Source organism: Panthera tigris, chromosome A2, assembly GCF_018350195.1.
Source record: "Panthera tigris isolate Pti1 chromosome A2, P.tigris_Pti1_mat1.1, whole genome shotgun sequence".
Lineage (NCBI taxonomy): Eukaryota > Metazoa > Chordata > Mammalia > Carnivora > Felidae > Panthera > Panthera tigris.
The window spans coordinates 115,834,885-115,854,609 of record NC_056661.1 but is presented as its reverse complement, the minus strand read 5'-3'; the positions used below and the strand labels follow the sequence as shown (position 1 = coordinate 115,854,609).

Here is a 19,725-nt window from a genome sequence, read left to right as displayed (position 1 = left end):
TGACAGACAGATTTGGTTTAAGGGGAAAACTCATGGCATCTTTGAGAATGAGCGTGTTTGGCAAGAGATTTGCCATCCTGATCAATAGAGTTCAGCTGAAATTTAATGGCATGGAAAAAACATTAAAACTTGATTGGACGGAGAACAATAGGCATAGCAAAGGGGGAGTGCGGTAACAGGAGAACTTTAGCAGTTCATAAACACACCTGGGAAGCAGGGTGGTTGTGTATTATCGGCCTCTGTGCAGCCTATGAGGACTAAGCAAAATAAACGGGAAACATTAAAATTTGGACATAGATAAGATGGTCTGATTCATGTCATCAAGAAGGTGAGGGTGGTTCTCATGGCTAACCTATGATTCTAGAAGGGAATATTTTGCTTTAAAGAAGTAGACGAATGAAAATCCAGACCTTAAAGGTGAATTTCTGGGTTAGAGAGAAAAAAGCCACAGAAATGTTGTTGTAGTAGGACCGATATTATGGATTACTAGACCGATGATGCTTTCTCCCCAGAGACTGTAAGTCTAGAGGGGCTGCCACATGTGCTGATAAAAGCACTGGAAGTTTCATTCCGCTAATTTCTGATAAACTTTTGACTCGTTTTGATGATTGTTTAATTTTTAAGACTGAGAAAATAATGCAAGGGTTGAGGTATTTGGATTTCTGGGAACTCAGCCCAGGTATCGGCATGAAGGATGGATGAGTTTGCTCTCGAAGTAAGCAGTAGGCTTCGTGTTCCAGTGACAAATCCAGGGGCCATCCACCAGGCTGTGGTCTGGAGGAGGGTGAAGATAGCAGGGTGGGTAGACAGCTGCCTTGCTAAAGTCAGGGGCATGGGTGAGATGATGAAGAACTAAAGCTCACAGAAGGAAGAGGAGGAAGGACCAAACTTGAGTCAATGCCTATGTGCCTGGAGAGAAAAACAGGAGCTAGGGAGCCACACTTGAAAGCTAAGAGGAACGAACTAAGAGTGTTACACGAGCATGCTAGAATAAGGTCTGCAGAACTAACGTCAGGAAATAGCTGAGGCTTTCAAAAAGTGGCTAAAAGCTATAAAACATATATCCAGAGCCAGATGAACAAATAAAAGTGAGCTTCTGAGTGTGGAAACTCGCTCTTTGCAGAACATCATGAGTGAAAGCAATTGTTCCAATTCTACTTTTTTCCCCCTACCTCTATTTTCAAAAGGAGAAGTACTATGAAAAGAACTGAATACACATAGAGAAGAGGAAATTGAAAACCAAGACAGGTGAAGGAATAGGAAATAGGTACCTAGCCCTGTGAAACAGGTTCTGGATGCCAGTTCAGACTAAAACCAAAACTGAATTACTTCGGTCTTCTCGAACCTCTGAGAGTAAGTAGTGTCGGATGAAAAGGATTGCGATAGGTATCAGAAGCCTAAAAATGGGTAGATGTTGTCAAGATCATTAGAAAGAGAGGAAATTTCTGGAAACTCCAGAGCAGTGGTCCTCAATCCTGGCTGCACATTGGAATCTCCTGGGGAACTCTTACCAAACCACTGCTCTGCCCATGTCCTACCCCTACATTTATGATTAAAGCATGCTAAGGACATGATACCACCCTGTAGGATCTTCCCACAAGCACCCAGGGGTCAGAATCCCAACTGCATACAGATGAGTTCTGTCCATCCACGGCAGAATTCTTTAATGTAGTATTCCTAATCAGGTGAACGTTTTACGTTTAGAAAAGGAGTCAGTGTGGGTTTACTTAAGACAAGTCATCCTGAATTATTCTAGTTTCCCCTTGTGGTTTGGTTACTGGATCATAAAAATGAATCAAAAATTAAAAACCTCACAGATATGATAGATCTTCTTTCTGCCAGTTGATATGTGAGGATTGGGGGAGGGTCATTCTGAGCTCAGGAACTTGTTCTGGGAGGGTTGGGACAGACTAATACATGTGATCCACCACCTCGGGACCACCTGGGAGGCAAAATAGTGAGAATGTGGTAGCTGGGGAGGAGGACACAGCCTCATGAAATCATGCCAGCAGTAAAAGCCACTATCCTGATCCCTGTGAATCAGGCAGAAAACTAAGGTCTGAGTCCAAAGCTCCTCTTTTGGGAGGGGATTCATCTAGGTGTAGGGATGGGATTCAACTAGGTTGTAGGACATGGACTTTTCATAATAATCATTTGGCAGGTACCTTTACGTCCTTCCCCATATCTGTGTGCAAGTGCTCCGTCCTAGAAGCCCTGCCAGCTTTGAGTCGTCCATCTGTACACTTTGGAAAGGCTAGCGTGAGCAGCCATGGCCACCAGGATCTCCCCCAATTGTCCTCTTCCCTTTCTTCACCACCGGGTACCTTTGATACGCTCCTTTCCAATCCTGTGAGCTGGGGGTTATTGTGTGTCTTTCCCTCCCTCCCCACTCACTTGTTCCAAGCATCTCGAGGCAATTGGACTGTCAGGCTGAGGCCTGCAGGTCCCCCGAAAGACAACACGGAGGCATCCTAGAGAGCTGAGTAGAAAACTGCCCACTATCAGGACATCTTGCCAACAGCAGCTTGTGTAACTTTCTAGCTTAAAATAAAAATTAAATATAAATATTGTCTTATTTCATAAAGTACTTGAAGTGGTTCCCAAGAATACACACACTACCCAGGCAAATAGTGGGAGGTTGAGAGAATTAGAACACAGTGGCAATAAGGTAAGCCAGGCACAGAAATGCCCTTCTTGGCCACCGTCGTTCAGCAGCAGCATGCCATTAGCCTGACTCTGTCCGTCCTGCTACCCCCGAAAAAGAGGGGTATGTTCTCGTACATAAGTTCCCAGGGTCCAAAAGCGGAGAACACGCCTGTCATTTTAGAAGTGGCACCAAGACCTGGAAATTTTCTTGTGAAGGTCCTCTCTCTTTTAGAAAATCACACCACGGCCTCACAAGGGGTGGACCCCGCAGCACTGTTTCTAAGAGCAAAGAGACAACCCGAAGGAAGAGTAAGTTCAACAAGGAGACTCATACCATGAAACCGTGTTACAGGAATGAACTAGAGTGTGTGCAGATGTAATGACTGTAAGTGAAAATAAGCCAGCTGGAGAAAGAAATGTATGCTATGATATTATTAGATAAGTTTTTTAAAAGCCAGGAAAATGGTAGATATAAAAATAAAATACTGTATAAATAAGGATGGAGACCTATTAACGTTGGGGGGATAGGAATGTGGATATTTATAAATTTTTAAAAAATGCTTTATTTTTTGAGAGACAGAGACAGAATGTGAGTGGGGGAGGGGCAGAGAGAGAGGGAGACACAGAATCCGAAGCAGGTTCCAGGCTCTGAGCTGTCAGCACGGAGCCGGACGCGGGGCTAGAACCCACGAACTGGGAGATCATGACCTGAACTGATGTTGAATGTTCAACCGACTGAGCCACCCAGGTGCCCCACAGAATATGGATATTTATAAATATCCTTTTTATTTTTCTGATGCTAAGAGAAAAGCAGCCGCTGTGATGTTGTGCACAAGAGTAACAACAACTTCGTTCATACACTGGCCGTCACCTTTCATGTGTTTCTGTGCACTTAGCTCCTCTAATCACCTCAACAGCCCCTTTGGGGCGACCCTTTCATTATTTCCATTTGTCACATGGAACACTGATGACATAGAGAGGCTCAAAATTTGCTGAAAGCCACTTAATACGGATGGTTGGGGACCCAGGCAGTTTGAATCCAGAGCTTGTGGCGTTAATTATCACACTATTCCATAAAGCTTCCCAAGATCAGAGGGTGGGTTGTTCGTTTTTGTATATTTGACCTCTCTCATTGTAGGCCAAGGGCATAGCCCAGAGGGCACTGCTGGCAAAGAAGTTCTTCCGAGATGAGGCAGTGCCGTTTGACCAACTCCTCTATGTGATGATCTGGCATGAGCTATGTGCACACACTGTGTTAGCTTTTTGGATCAGAACTCATGCCTCTCAACTCTGGATCTGCATCAGAGACACCTGTGGAGGTTTTAGGACTTTTAAAGTCTAGCCCCACCATACTAGATCATGGATAGGGCCTGGTCATTAGCATTTTTAAAAGCTCCCCGTATAATTCTAATGTGTAGTCAGAGTTGAGATCCACGGCTCTATAGAGTCTGGACAATACAGCATTCGAGGTTATGATATCTGGCAAGAGCCTCGAGCGTAGATATTTTGTGTTGAGGATCAAGGACAGATGAGTATATGGTGACTTTTGTGATCAGACGGCAGTTAGTGTCTCATGAAATGAAGGCTCCTAATCGGGAGAAAAGAATGCAGGGACCTCCACGTACCCCATCATGCCCATGTGGGCCTCAGCAGGATAGGATCTATCTGGCCTATTCTCTCCTTTAAGTTTTTTGAAGGGTTGTTTAAGAAAATTTGCCATGGTGAGTAAGCATGGGAATGGGGACTGGAAGCACATGTATCTGGCATTTGCCATCTCTGGTTTAAAGGAATAGTTAAGCAACAGGACAGAATCTTCCTCAGAGGAGAGCTCAGGGTCCATTCCAGTCTCCTGACAAATAGATACCAGAGGCCTCAAGGATCTATGCCATGGGTAGCATATTAACCTAGGGCAGTGGTTCTTAAACTTGTGTATCAAAATCACATAGAAAACTTAGTACGAATGGGTTACTTGGTCCCACCCTTAGCTCCTGACCCTGCAGGTCTTTGATAGGGTGTGATAATTTGCATTTCTGAGAAGCCCATGTGATGGTGCTGATCTGAGGACCACTTTTTGAAAACCACAGGTCTAAAATAATAAAAGGGATTTTGGGCTTCCTATCCACTGTGCTTATCACAGACACACAAATAGAAAGATTGGCTCAGTGGGGCGCCTGGGTGGCGCAGTCGGTTAAGCGTCCGACTTCAGCCAGGTCACGATCTCGCGGTCTGTGAGTTCGAGCCCCGCGTCAGGCTCTGGGCTGATGGCTCGGAGCCTGGAGCCTGTTTCCGATTCTGTGTCTCCCTCTCTCTCTGCCCCTCCCCTGTTCATGCTCTGTCTCTCTCTGTCCCAAAAATAAATAAAAAACGTTGAAAAAAAAATTAAAAAAAAAAAAAGAAAGATTGGCTCAGTAAAATAAGAAGGGTTAAAGACTACTGGCTGTGTCATGCACAGAATCCCACGAGGAATGTGTTACTTGTATAGGTTAGCAGGCCCATCCCCAGATATTCTGATTTGATCCATCCAAAGTAGAGCTTCCAAAGTCTGCATTTTAAACGAAAATCCAGGAGACTTAGAAGAAGATGGATCTGGACACTTTGAGAAATTGGATGTGACCATACCATTAGAGGGTTAGAGTGGGTTGGCACATTTGAACCCAGAAGTGTGAATTAAGGGATAAATTAACATCAAGCTATGGAGAGGATTTCAATGCCCTTCATGCTCTTCTTAGTAAGTCTTCCGGTATAATTTATTAGATGGAAGACAGAATTCACATGCCTACGCAGTCTGTGAATGCTTCCACAGAGGAAAAGCCGGCCAAATACACTGAATGGCGACTGGTCCCAGAAATGTCTTGACAGACTGGAATCATGGGTCAAAACTAATATAAGGATAGACGATAATAAAAAAGAATAGTCAAGTCCTGAATTTCAGCTAAAGGAAGGAGTCTTGTTCAGAAAGAAAAGCCCAGCTTCTCCACAGTCCCTATCACTTCAGAGTCCTGGAGAGCACTGTCCAGACAGCAAGTGCCAGGAAGAGGTATAGGTATCCCCAAAGCTAAGACAAACTTAGGCATTGGTTCACAGTTGCTGTGTGCACATGGCAAGGGAGGCGAGTGTTCCCCTCTCTCCTACTCTGAGCCAGACCACACCTGGAGCTTGTTGTGAGATCTGAGCACCATTTTTGGGGAAGCACAGACAAACTGAAGTCTAATCAGAATTGGATGTCTGATCATAATGATCTGACATACAAAATGGCGGATGAAAATGTGACTGTGTGCTCTGGAGAGGAAAAGGTTTGCTGGATAGGATAGGGATGGTGCTGGTTCCAATGCAGGTGTTGATGAAAAAGAAATTATTCATCTCGTCCTCTGTCATGGCAGAGGGCAGGTCTAGGAACAATGTGTCCTACTGAGACAGATTTCAACTCTACATGAAAAACCCTCTAGGACAGACTTCTTTGGAGATGAGGTTGTCTCATGAGCCTCAGTACTCATCCCTCCCCCAGGGATAGTCAGCAGCATCCCAGCATCAGGCCAGCCGTCCAGGTAGTCAGATTGGCCGGCATTAAACACAGAGGTCCGGGATCAGCTATTTGAGGGCATTGTGGTTAGAACCCACTTCCAGAAACCTCTGATCAATTTTTGGATTTTAGAGCCAAATAACCAAAGCCCTACTGTTGATCATGTAACATCTTGAAAATCAAGGTGTTTCAGTGGGCATCATTTCTAAGGATTTGAATAATTTGGATTTGAACACCTAGGATTTGAATAATTTTCTTTTACCAAAGAAGACCAGAAGATCAGAAATGGATATTCCAGTATGTATTATCCGGAGATAATTTTTCGATATATTTTACCGGGAAATTTTAAGTTAACTAGAACTATATGCCCTCTGGTCTTCATGCGAGTTGTTTTCAAGGATGGAAGCAAAACCTGGTTCTCAGCCAAACATGACCAAGTGTGTGAGTGCAGACCCCAGGCCTAATAGCATAAAAAATAGCTGTGTTATACGCCACTGTTTCAAACCCACTAGTTAATATTAAGTTGGTTTCTTGGAAAGCCAATGATGAATAATGTGGCTTTCTTTCTTTCTTTCTTTTTTTTTTTTTTAATAATGTGGCTTTTATCTTTTTGCATTTATGTCTTGTTCAAAGTAAGCATGCTGCTTTTTTGATTGCAAAATCTGTTCACACTTGTGTTACTGATTTGGGGAAATGTTAATATGTTTTAAAATTTCATAGAGTCCTTATTTGTTTGTACTTATTTATTTGGTTGCAAGGAAAGTATAGGATCTAATTTGGTATTGTATATGCCACTTTCAGGGAGCCAGGAGAGGAGGAAACGGAGCTAAAATCGGTGGAGTATCTATTCTGTCCACACCAGACACCTCGTCCTCATTTTTCATTTAATCCTCACGATGCCCCATTTCCTCCATAAAAACCCTAAAGATCAGAGAGGTTACTACATCTGTCAGGGTGCACAGTTTATAATAAGGGAGCACCGATTCAAACCTAGGTCTGGCTGCTTCCAAGGCACCTACATCTTGCTGTGTACATCTCCTTTGCATTTTTTCCTAAACCATGTATTCTTTTTTACGGGAAAATGGCCAAAATAAATCTTAAAATCAGCCTTGTTTCCAAAAGGCATGGCAGTGCCATGATCATTTATTCTTCCCCATTCTTGGTGGAAATCAGAATTCTGTTTTCCCTAATGGAAGCCCCATGCTTGTGTGTCTCATGCCCATTGGACTTTTAGTTGGAACCCATTTTCACCTGGGCCTGACCCCTCTGCTCCTAAGGTGAGGAGCAATGGTGAGAGAGGACCTAGCTCATCTCAGAAGCACACGAAGGACATTTTAATTTTTAAAAAAAAATTTTTTTTAACGTTTATTTATTTTTGAGACAGAGACACAGCATGAACGGGGGAGGGGCAGAGAGAGAGGGAGACACAGAATCGGAAGCAGGCTCCAGGCTCTGAGCCATCAGCCCAGAGCCCGACGCGGGGCTCGAACTTGCGGACCGCGAGATTGTGACCTGAGCTGCAGTCGGATGGAAGGACATTTTTAAAATTGACCTAAGCACATTGAGCTTTTCACACCTGTTGGATTTGGCAACAGGTGGTTTGTTGAAATGAAAGCAGGTCCCAAACTAAAATCTGTAATGCATCACAGTTGTATGAGCAGTCATATAAGCTGTTACTGTAAGTTCAGGAAGTCCCAGCAGTCTCTCCCTGGGGATTAGATAGAAGCCCCAGCTGCCCATCCCTGGGGCACAGACAGGTACTTGCCAGAGAGGGCAGGTACAAAGCATTCAGCAGGAGGATAGCCCCCCCTCCCCCAACTTGTCAGATCAATGCCCAAGCGATGGAGGAAACTTCTGAGGAGGCTGCAGACATTCTTTTTTTTTTTAAGTTTATTTATTTTGAAAGAGAATGAGTGCAAGTGGGAGAGAGAGAGAGAGAGAGAGAGAGAGAGAGAGAGAGAGAGAGAAAGAGAATCCCAAGCGGGCTCTGCACTGTCAGTGTGGAACCCGATGCGGGGACTGGAACTCATGAACCTGGAGATTGTGACCTCAGCTGAAGTTGGACTGAGCCACCCAGGCGCCTCTGCACACGTCCTATTTCTTGATCTGGGTGGTGATTATTTCAGTATTTGCAAATGTAAAATTTCATAGAGCTGTCTGCGTGGTTAAGATTTGTTCACTTTCCTATGTGTAAGTTATGCCTCAGTAAAAAAAAATAAGGGAGGAAATAAATTATTATCCTTCACAGCATGTTCACAGCGTGTGAGCAGGGAAACTATTATATTTTATACAGACCCCTTCAGGTAGAGGTTTTCCACGGAAGGGTCATGGAGAGATGGAAGCACCAGAGCTCTTTTGTACCCGCCTCATCATCCATACACCCCTGAATCAGCAGCCCCTGGCCTATATCTGTCGCCCCTAAAGGCTTTGTCCTCCCCATTTTACTAGGTCAGCAGCGTGAAGGCAGCTAGTTGGAGTAGAAGACACCAACCTTCAGTGTGACCCCTCTTTGTTAAGGTCCTCTGTATTGGGACTCCCATCAAGGTTTTCCCTCCGATGACCCGGGCCAGCCCTTGGGGTCCCCTAGGGGGACACAATAACGACCTCATTCCCCATGACCACTTTGCTCCTAGGGCACCTTAGTCTCAGGCCTCTGTTGCCCTCACATTTTGACCTGCTGTGTTTTAAGTATGTCCTTTCCCCAGAATTTGACCTCTTTTGTCCTTTGAGCCCATAAGTGAACTGAATTTTAACTAGTGATTTTAACTGAATTTCTGATGACTCGAGGCAGGAAGGTTCTGGCTGATGAAACAAGACATATTTCCCCAGGTGATAATCCCAGGCTCACTCCGGATGGATGTGGGAGGGGCTGGAGTCCCACCCTCTTATTTCTCTGAAGGAGAAAAGGAGGCACCACGAAGGGTTTCTGTACTTGAGGAGAAGCCTTACTTCTAAGTACCGACTTAAATGAGTATGGTGGTTGGCCTGCTCACAGCCCTGGCCTTGGTAGCTCTCTCTCCTCCAAGGGGAAATGCAGCAGAGCTGAGAGATAAAGATGACCCTATATATCAGTTGACTCTGGGACAGGGTTATTGTGTTTCTAATTTGGCAGTTTCAGGATTCCTGTGACTCTTTTTTTCCCTGAGGATTCCTTTCTGTTCTTGCTGCACCTGTTATACAAGAACCCTCATCCTGCACTCTCCCTGTCAGAACCTCAGCTTTTTAAAACACAAAAAGAATACTGTCACACACAAACAGAAACCCTTGGTTGGTATTCCCAATCCACTGTGGAATCAGTTGTCATGGCAATGGCTGCACCCCCACCCCCTACCCCCAACACACAGAGTTCATCGTTTGGGGTTCCCGTCATGGTTCTTTTCCTCTTCTCTTTCTTAAACAGCAACAGCCAACATGCTATTAAACAAACTATTAATATATCTGTACAGCCTTTCTTGGCAGTTTTGAACTCGACTGCACTGGCTTCTGACTTCAATTAGTCGTGCCCCACAAGTAAAGCTAACTTTATGAAGAAGCTGGGGTTGGTTTGGTTTTAGTTTTAGTTACTGTTGGATCTAACAAATAATGAATACAGAGATTTGGGGGGGTTTCTACGAAAGCAACATGGGAATTGAGTTCTACAGCTACAAGTACCTTTATTTTCTGAGATGTTGATATTTCTCATTGTGTTGGTTGTAGTTGATGGTTTTAGCATAATCATTTAAAAAAATTTTTTTAATGTTTATTTATTTTTGAGAGAGCGACAGAGTGTGAGCCGGGGAGGGGCAGAGAGAGAGGGAGACACAGAATCCGAAGCAGGCTCCAGGCTCTGGGCTGTCAGCCCAGAGCCCGATGATGTGGGGCTCAGACCCGCGAACTGTGAGATCACAACCTGAGCCGAATTCAGATGCTTAACCGACTGAGCCACCCAGGCACCTGAACATATTCACTTTTTTAAGCTTTTATTTAAATTCCAGTTAGTTAACAGACAGTGTAATATTGGTTTCAGGTGTAGAATTTAGTGATTCATCACTTCTGTACAACACCAGGTGCTTATTAGTATACTCAGTTTTAAAGAACTTGGTGTTAATGAAAGGCACAGGAGATTATGTACTTAATAATTAACCAAAGGTTTGATATAATATCTAGCTGATAGACAATTATGTAACATCCTTCTTCTAAAATTAGACTACGTGGGGGTGCCTGGGTGGCTCAGTCAGTTGAGCGTCCGACTTCAGCTCAGGTCATAGTCTCGCAGTTCATAAATTGGAGCCCCGCGTCGGGCTCTGTGCGAGCACACAGCTCAGAGCCTGGAGCCTGCTTCGGATACTGTCTCTCCCCCTCCCCTGCTCATGCTCTGCTCTCTGTTTCTCAAAAATAAATAAATGTTAAAAAATTTGTTTTTGGATTGGATGTAATTTTTTTTTTTTATTGTTGTTAACATGCCTGGGAAAATTGTACAGTTTATTTGAACTTAGTGCATCACATAAAAGGCTGGCCTGCTGAAGGCAAAACCAAACATGTCCGTCACCCTTAACTCAGGGCTGTGGATGAAGGTTCACCCCTGAAGAGCGGCAGGTGGCAGGTGCAACCCAGCTAGCTACTTGTAAGGGTGTCCCTGTGTCTGCCCTGGTCTGTCCCCTTCTCCACCGAAGACACGCTGCCATCTTAGAGATTGGTACTGTGCTGGGGGAAGGGATGGGGCAGTACCTCTGCAAAGCTGGCTTATGACATGCTTCCTCCAGAGTCTTTCCGGTCAGCACCTCAGTTCTGTAGGTCGCAGAGTTGGGCAGTAGCGCGTATCGCCAGACCTGACTATTAAAGCACGCTCACTTCTGACAGCAAGGTTAAAGCCCTGGGGTCTAGCCTGAATTCAGTCTCTTGGCAGCTGCATGACTGCGCAAGTTATGTAACTTCTCAGAGACTCAGTTTCTTTTCTGATAGATGTCTGTGTGCTTAAGATTTGTTCACTTTACTGTGAAAAGTGAGATAATCCCCTCCCATCAAACGGTTGATTAAATGAGATCATGTTTATGGGAAACTCTTACTCTAGGATGTGGCCGTTAAGTAGTGTGGACACCACAGATGATTATCGTTTCAATTACTAGTATACTAATAGATGATACGGGAAATTCTGTTTGCCGTTACAGTTGTGTCACACAATGAAATAGTGTTTTGAGAAGATGTCTCCGAAACCTTTGGCAGAACAAATCCTCCACCCCATCCCCTCAAAAAACAAGAGATTTTTTTTTAATTGTAGTAAAATGCACATAAAATCAATTTTTAACCATTTTTAAGTGTACAATTTAGTGACATTTAGTAATTCGCAGTGTTGTGCAACTATCACCATTATCTAGTTCTAGTTAATCACCCTTAAAGGAAACCCCATAGTCATACGCTGTTTCCCGATTCCCCCAGCCCTCAGCAACCACTACTTGGCCTTCTGCCTCTAAGGATTTGCCCATGGTGGGTATTTCGTATAAGCAGAAACATATGTATATGGCCTTTTGTGTCTGGCTTCTTTCACTTAGCATAATGTTTTCAAGGTTCATCCACGTTATATCACGTTATCACTACCTCATTCCTTTTAATTCCTGAGTAATATTCTGTTGTATGGATATATAGCCTTAGTCCATTCGGGCTGCTGTAACAAAATACTACAGACAGCAACAGAAATTTATTCCCCACAGTTCTGGAAGCTGGGAGCCCAAAACCTCTTCAGGTTGCAGACTTATTGTATCTGCTCGGGAGCTCTGTGTGGTCTCTTTGATAAGGGCGTTGATTCCACCCATAAGAGCGGTGTCCTCACGCCCTAGCTGCCCACCAACCACCTCCTAATGGCATCACATTGGGCTTAGGATTTTTAACATAGGAATTTGGTGTTGGGGTGGGGGTGGGGGGACACAAAATTCAGACCATAGTGTATACCATAGGTAGTTTATCCATTCGTCACTTGATGGACGTTGTGTTGTTTCTGCCTTTGGCTATTGCCAATAGCATTGCTATGGACATTTTTGTACAAGTTTTTGTTTGAATACTTGTTTTCAGTTCTTTGGGGTATGTGCCTAGGAGTAGAACTGATGGATCAGATGATTGTGTTTAACTTAAAAAAAACCTGCCAAACTGCTTCCAGCTGTGCTGTTGTGCCTCTTTATATTCCTACCAACAATGCCCGAGGGTTCCAGTTTCCTCCAGCACTTGTTATTTTCCAGTTAAAAAATGATGCTTAGGTATCTCACAGTGGTTTGGGATGGTTTGTATATACTGATTTTGTGTGGGTCTGGACCCATGTTTTTCTTACTAGTGTTCGTAATTCTGTCATACCGCAAAGCTACATGATGAACCACCTATACATAATTTCCAATAAAAGATGGGTGTAAAACATCTTTTCCTTCACAGCTCCTGACATGGCTAAGCATGGCTCTGTAATCTGTAGTGTAGACAAACCACTTGTAGAGAATCAGTGGCTAATCATAGATGGTGTCTGATTCCTCTGACCTTTCTGTAATCCTTTTCTTTTGCTTTTAGAGATTTCCTCCGGGTCATCCAAAATGCTGTTAAAACATATTGGATAAGAACTGAGCCACCTGCCTGTGTGGGACTTCCATACTCTCCTGTATTGTCTTCGGATGGCATTTTGATTTGCGTCGAGGCCAAGTGACCTGCTGTTCAGGATGAGTGATGAGAAGAACCTTGGGGTGTCTCAAAAACTGGTCTCACCTTCAAGGAGCACCAGTAGCTGCTCCTCCAAGCAGGGAAGTCGACAGGTAAAGTTTAACCAATGCAAATTTTAAGATGCAAATATATACCAAGAAATTTGCAGATTAAGATGTGTACATTTACTTGGGAACCTCTACTATTCAGTGTAATAGCATTTGCTTTCAGTCATACCTTAATTATATGAGAAGAGTAAATTTTAGGTAATTTTTAAAAATATTTGAGAGAGAGAGAGAGAGAGAGCGCTTGCATGCATAAGCAGGGGAGGAGCTGAGGGGGGGTGGTGGGAGAGAGATAATCCCAAGCAGGTTCCATACTGTAGGCTCAGAGCCTGATGCAGGGCTCAATCTCATGAACCATGGAATCGTGACCTGAGCCGAAATCAAGAGTCGGATGCTTAATCGACTGAGCCACCCAGGCGCCCCAAACTTCAGGTAATTTTAATAATGCAGCTCGAGTGCTCACCAGATGGGAAGGAACTGTATTTGGCTTTTTGCATTATTTCATCCGATCCTTGGAACTGCCCTCTGACACAGATATTAATATCTCTTTTTTTTCCATGAGGAAGCTGAGTCAGACCAACTGAGTTATTTGCCCAAGGATACACAGCTAGTAAATAGCAGAATAAGAAACCACAGCTCAGTCTGACTCCAGAGTCCACACTTTCCTTTGTACCCTACTAACCCAAACAAAAAAACCCCACAATCACTTTTCCAGTAAGCTTAATATCCTCTTGCCCTCTTCTTCCTTCCCTTTATAAGTCATTTACGACCGCTTCCAAGTGCAGATTGCCCTGCTGGTGACTTTGAGTCTCACCTGCTTTATTTCTCCATGGATGAGGGAATCGAATCCACAGAGCAGTGGTCAAAAGGTATTAAGTAGGAAGAAGCAAGAAGTGAAGCAAAGAACTGAATCATTAACTCCTAAATAACTGTCAGCTGTAATTCTATGTCGTTTCTTGGTTTTCTTTCTAATAAATCTGTTGGCAGAACTCGCGGGTTTTAGGTCAGTGGCGGTAAATGCAGATGAATCATTATAATTCTACCACCATAAGTTCAGTAGAGAGAGAAGTTGTGTCAAGATTGTGGCTTCACAATCAAAATGGTCTCTGAGCCGTTTCAGCATCTGCTGGCTGTGTTGGCATTATCTTTCCCTCATGGGAAGTGCTGGCCTAGGAATTGTCCCAGCGAGTTCTTGGTTCCAGATTTGGAAGCACCGATCAGGCGACCTCCCACGGCAGGCACGTCCGCACATTTATGACACATCATCACGGGTCTCTCCGTCGGAACACTGCCTGGGCCATGGAGCTTGCCACCTCATGGTGCTGCTTCATGTCATCAGAATCTGTGATTGTAGACACATTAGATTTTGCCTAAGGCTGGACATTCACGGAGCCCTCCAAGATCTCCTGTGAGGGGTTTAGGAAGAAAAATTTTTTCAGCACAGTAATCACTTCTGTCTCTGATTAAAAAAAAAAAAAAAGACTAAAATTAGTCCCTGGCTAATGCATCATGACTCCTTTTGGAGTTCTACTTTCGTAAGGGTGGCTGTATGCTCGCCCTCCTTGCCAGCTTTCCATGGGGGTGGAGGGGTAGGGGGGTGGTTCTCTCCCTGGCCAAAATTCTGATTGGGATTAGAGGTTGAATATGTGATCTTTCCCTCACCCTTTGCACCTAGTAGCATCCGTTGATATCTCCCTCTTGGATAAAAGGAGAAAGAACATGATTCATTTATTTATTTATTTTTAAAGCTCATTTATTTATTGAGAGAGAGAGAGAGAAGGAGCAGGGAGGGGCAGAGAGGGAGAGAGGAGAGAGAGAATCCCAAGCAGGCTCCATGCTGTCAGTGCAGAGCCCGACGCAGGGCTCAATCCCATGAATGTGAGATCATGACCTGAGCCAAAATCAAGAGTCTGATGCTTAACCGACTGAGCCACCCAGGTGCTCCAAGAACATGATTCATTTCAATGACCAGTGCTTATAACACCAGAGGAATTGGAACAGTGCAGTGACATCCTATGATTGAATACCACAGAAACTTCTTTTACTGTGTTATTTGAATTGATTAATTTTGGTTTTCAAAGGACTCTTTTGAGCTTATGCCATAAAGACTAAGAGGAGGGGCTCTCTCTCTCTCTCTCTCTCTCTTTCAAAATAAACAACAAAAAAGAAATTTAATGTGAGCAATGTTGAAATCTGATAATCTGTGCAACAACCTACTTGTTTTTATTTTTTTTATTTTTCCATTTTTTAATTTTTTAAATGTTTATTTTTGAGAGAGAGAAACAGAGACACAGAGCATTAGCGGAGGAGGGGCAGAGAGAGAGGGAGACACAGAATCTGAAGCAGGCTCCAGGATCTGAAGCTGTCAGCACAGAGCTCAACATGGGGCTTGAACTCATGAACCATGAGATCATGACCTGAGCAGAGATCAGATGCTTAACTGACTGAGCCATCTAGGTGCCCCCAACCTACTTGTTTTTAAAGCCCCAGTTTAAAGTCAATATTAGCTAGTTCTGTTCTTTTCACTTCATGGGGGAGTGGTGCAGAAGTCTGATGTTGACTGTACTTGACCCTCTAAAAGGCTGGTTTTTGTCATGTGCTTTGGAATTATGGTTTAGAGTGTCATCTTGAGTTTGTCTCTCCATGTTCCTTCTCTGCTACTCACCCTGCCGTATCTAGGGATCTGCTATTTCCTGCTTCTTACCTCTGGGGACCCCGGTTCAGAGCCAAGTGTTGTATTTGCAGTTTGGGGTTTCTCTTCCACGTTGATGATCGAATATCCAAGATCCACCAGCAGCCAGCACACATGGGCCAAGTCTGGTGGTGGTCTGCCTCCTGCCACCTCCCAGGATAAGGAGTTTTCAAGCCCCCTTTCATTGTGGTGTGGAGCTCTGCCTCCTTATTTGCTTATTTCCAGCAGTGAGGCTAGCTCAGATCCCAGCCTTTTCCTGTGGACATTTTTAGCCTCATTCACCCACAGAAAGAGGGCTCCTGGACACGTCTGTCTACAGTATCCTTTGCCTTTCTAGTTTGTGTTTGAGCGACAGAGATGTTTAATCTTGTGTTGTTGTTTTTTTAAATCACACACACACACACACACACACACACACACACACACACACACCCTACATGCTTGTAACTTTGTATATTTTTGCTGTTTGGAGCTAGGGTGGTAATTGGAGAGGGCCACTAACTGCAAACTTACAATACAGACCTGGCTGAAAAACTTGGTTGTCTTAAATTCTCCTTCGTCATCACCAGGTGACATGGAGAGTCTCTATACTCCAGCCACACTGGCTTTCTTTCGGTTCCTTGCATTGGCTTTACCCTTGTCCTTGTTTCTTGAAGTGAATTTGAACTTGTCCTTCCTGTCCCAGAGCCTTCTCATGTAAGATCTCAAGGAGCTAGTCCTTTATGTGTCTTTTATCTAAATGTCTGTTAGAAGAGCTTGCTTCCTTGAAGGACAGAATGATCGAGACCTGGGCGTTAATTGTGATTGGTGTCTTTGCTTTTACATGTGACCTAAGACAGAGTTTACAGCTTGGAACCATGAAAACCCAAGGAGAAGGGTTCTATCATCTTTTAACTTAAATACTAGGGCTTTTGATATTTTAAATGCGGTATGCCTCATTTTGTCAGTATGGAAACAACCTGCAAATACAATCTTACCCAGATAATTTGGGGAGGAAGGTATGTGCGGTGATTAGAACCTGAACTCCCAAGTCTGGGTTCCACCCATTCATTGGTTCTCTGACCTTAAACACTGAAACTTAAGCCTCCGTTTTCTCTTCAGTAAAATTGGAATAATAGGAGTTCTTTTTGCATAGGATTATTGTGAAGATTGAAACTAAAGCGTTTAGGGGCACCCAGGTGGCTCAGTCAGTTGAGCGTCTGACTTTGGCTCAGGTCATGATCTCGTGATTCGTGGGTTCAAGCCCTGCGTCAGGCTCTGTGCTCATAGCTCAGAAACTAGAGTCTACTTTGGATTCTGTGTCTCCCTCTCTCTCTCTGCCTCTCTCTCCCCTGCTTGCCCTCTGTCTCTCAAAAATAAATAAACATTAAAAAATAAAAAACTAAAAAAAACTAAGGCATTTAATCCAGGGTCAGACTCAAACTAGGTGCTGAGTTAATATTAACGCTTATTTTTGTTATTATAGTTAACATTAACTTGAACTTCGTTCTTATTTATAAAAAGATAAGTGCTCATAGCAAATAGATCTGCTTTTTGCCCCAGAAACTTGTACAGGTGTCATACGTGTGCCTACCCATACCTCTTGAGTATACAAAAGCCCACAGAAGTATACGATGTACATATGAATATATATGCTTAAAATAAAAAGTGCCTTCCTTTATACACATTAACAAAATGCTTCTAGAGAAGAATGTAATAGAATATTTAACACAGGGGCTGCATTTGATATCGTCAATACCTGGCATAATCCATACCTAAAACAAGTGAAAAGAGTTGGTGAATTCTTAACGCTATTATTCCATTCTACTGAGGCTTGTCCTTTCTGGGTGTAAATGCTTTTTGTCTCTTCCCATGCCAGCAACTGTCCATTGGTCATAGCTGCTTAGAGCATTGTGTTGAGAAGGATTCTACAGTTGAGTCTGAGTTCAGTGGGAGAGAGTGCCTTGCTTTTTTAGCTCTGGCTCCCATAGGCAGGGTGAACGGCAGCACAGGTGCCACATTGGTCACCCCCTAGTGACATTGGAGCGTTGAAATCAAGCCGTCTCTGCTATAGACTCTGGATTCTGCTACTTGCAGGAAATTTAGGCAAGTGCAGTTTGCCTCCATTCTTGTTGCATAAAATGGAGACAGAGCTCTCCTCCTGCTTCCTATGCAGGGTTGTTGTGAGAGAAAATGGAGTGTTTTTACTGACCAAAAAACTGTTGAAACTCTTGGGAGAAAGATCCTCTATAAATTTAAGCAACTCTTACAATCACAGATCATCTCCCTTTGAACCCAGGCCAGTTCCAGAGCCAGAATGGAAATGGTCTTGTTTCCAGAACCCTGATAGTCTGTGGAAGAAGTGGATGTCTTTGAAGAAGAGCAGAGCATCCTTCAGATATAGTGCCTTTCTTTACCTATATGCTAGGAACCTGTTCTCCTTGAGGAAGTCCCCGGCTGACTGTCGCACTCATACCCTATTTATACAGTGTTCTACGTCAGTCTTTGCTTTGGCATTCCTTCCCTGTCTCGGGCTTTGGTTCAGCTACCCCTTTAGCTAGACTGATCCATGGGAAACTGTTCTGTCCTTTTGAATTTTGTGATTTTTTTCTGGAAAAGAATCTTCATTTATTGCTGTAACACTTTAAAAATAACTTTTATAGGGGCGCCTGGGTGGCGCAGTCGGTTAAGCGTCCGACTTCAGCCAGGTCACGATCTCGCGCTCCGTGAGTTCGAGCCCCGCGTCGGGCTCTGTGCTGACTGCTCAGAGCCTGGAGCCTGTTTCCGATTCTGTGTCTCCCTCTCTCTCTGTCCCTCCCCCGTTCATGCTCTGTCTCTCTCTGTCCCAAAAATAAAATAAACGTTGAAAAAAAAAATTAAAAAAAAAAAAAAAAAAAAAATAACTTTTATAAAAATAATATATGCTCACTCTAGATCACTGCTGAGGCACATGCAATCTATGTTAAAGTGCAGTACTTTAATTCATTTACTTTTATTTATTAAAAAATTTTTTTTTAATGTTTAGTGATTTTCGAGAGAGAGAAAGACAGAGTGCAAGCAGGGGAGGGGGCAGAGAGAGAGGGAGACAAAGAATCTGAAGCAGGCTCCAGGCTTTGAGCTGTCAGCACAGAGCCTGACGCGGGGCTCAAACTCGTAGACTATGGGGTAGGTCATGACCTGTGCCCAAGTTGGACGCTTAACTGAGTGAGCCACCCAGGCGCCCCTAATTCATTTACTTTTAAATGGCTGCTGATAGATCACATAAACTGAAGCCTGAGAATGACTGTTGGTTGTGGAGGTCATTGGTGGCATTGTCTAGTGGGTGAGGTAGGTGTGAGAGGCAGATTAGAGCTCATTCATGACAGAAGAGGAACAGAGAAAGAGGGCACCCCAACTTTACCGGGCCTCCAGACAGGATTTGAGAGAGGCCTTCACACATGTTCTGTGTGGGAACCTTGAGCCTGACGAATGCCAGGCTACCTACCCACTGCCCTTTTCTCTCCCCACGTGGATAACCCTCTTTTGATTAATTCATTGGTTGAAAGAGTGTATAGTTTTCAGAGTCCTGGGTTTCTATTTACACATCTTTTTAGTTCTCACAGCACCCAGCACAAGGCTTTGCACATGGCAGATGCAAATTACTGAATGCCAGCAGCAAATATCCAACAGGGTAGCTTAGAATATATGGCCAGGTATACATGGGGAATGGGAGCAAAGGCCCACAAATTCCTGAGCTCCCCTCCTCCAGTGACATATTGTGAGGATCTTCAAAAGTGAACAAAGGCTTCGGCATTGAGTTTCTTCTGTCAAACGATGAAATCCTTAAATGCTTTGTATACCCGTGGTCTCTGCACAAGCACTCTATTGGAAGGTATGGAACAGAAGCAAAGATTGTCTTTGTCGAAACTGACCTGTATTCCCACTCACTGGCTCTGCTTTTTGCTAGCTGGGTGACCTTGCCATGTTATATAAAACCTCTGAGTCTCCGTTCTTCAGCTGTGAAATTAGGATCACTGTGCTTACTTTGGAGAACTACATGAAATAATAAATATGAAATACCTAGGCTGGCACATGGTAGACATTAGGTAAGTGTGGATTAATGAATTGAATAAGCATGCAGTTGCTAGGTTGAAAGATGACTGTTTGCAAAGCTCTGTGGATATATTAAGTAG

The 19,725-nt window shown here is 43.8% G+C and overlaps 1 protein-coding gene across 3 annotated transcripts in view; it reads left to right on the top strand.

Moving 5' to 3' along the window:
- Positions 1-19,725, top strand: part of OSBPL3 (oxysterol binding protein like 3) — a 177,754-nt gene that overhangs the window by 74,281 nt on the left and 83,748 nt on the right. For all 3 annotated transcript variants that reach the window (XM_042968434.1, XM_042968442.1, XM_042968450.1), the window contains one exon: positions 12,692-12,930. In XM_042968434.1, the coding sequence (XP_042824368.1) occupies positions 12,838-12,930 (93 nt within the window). In that variant the 5' untranslated portion in view covers positions 12,692-12,837. The remainder of the gene's footprint in view (positions 1-12,691; positions 12,931-19,725) is intronic.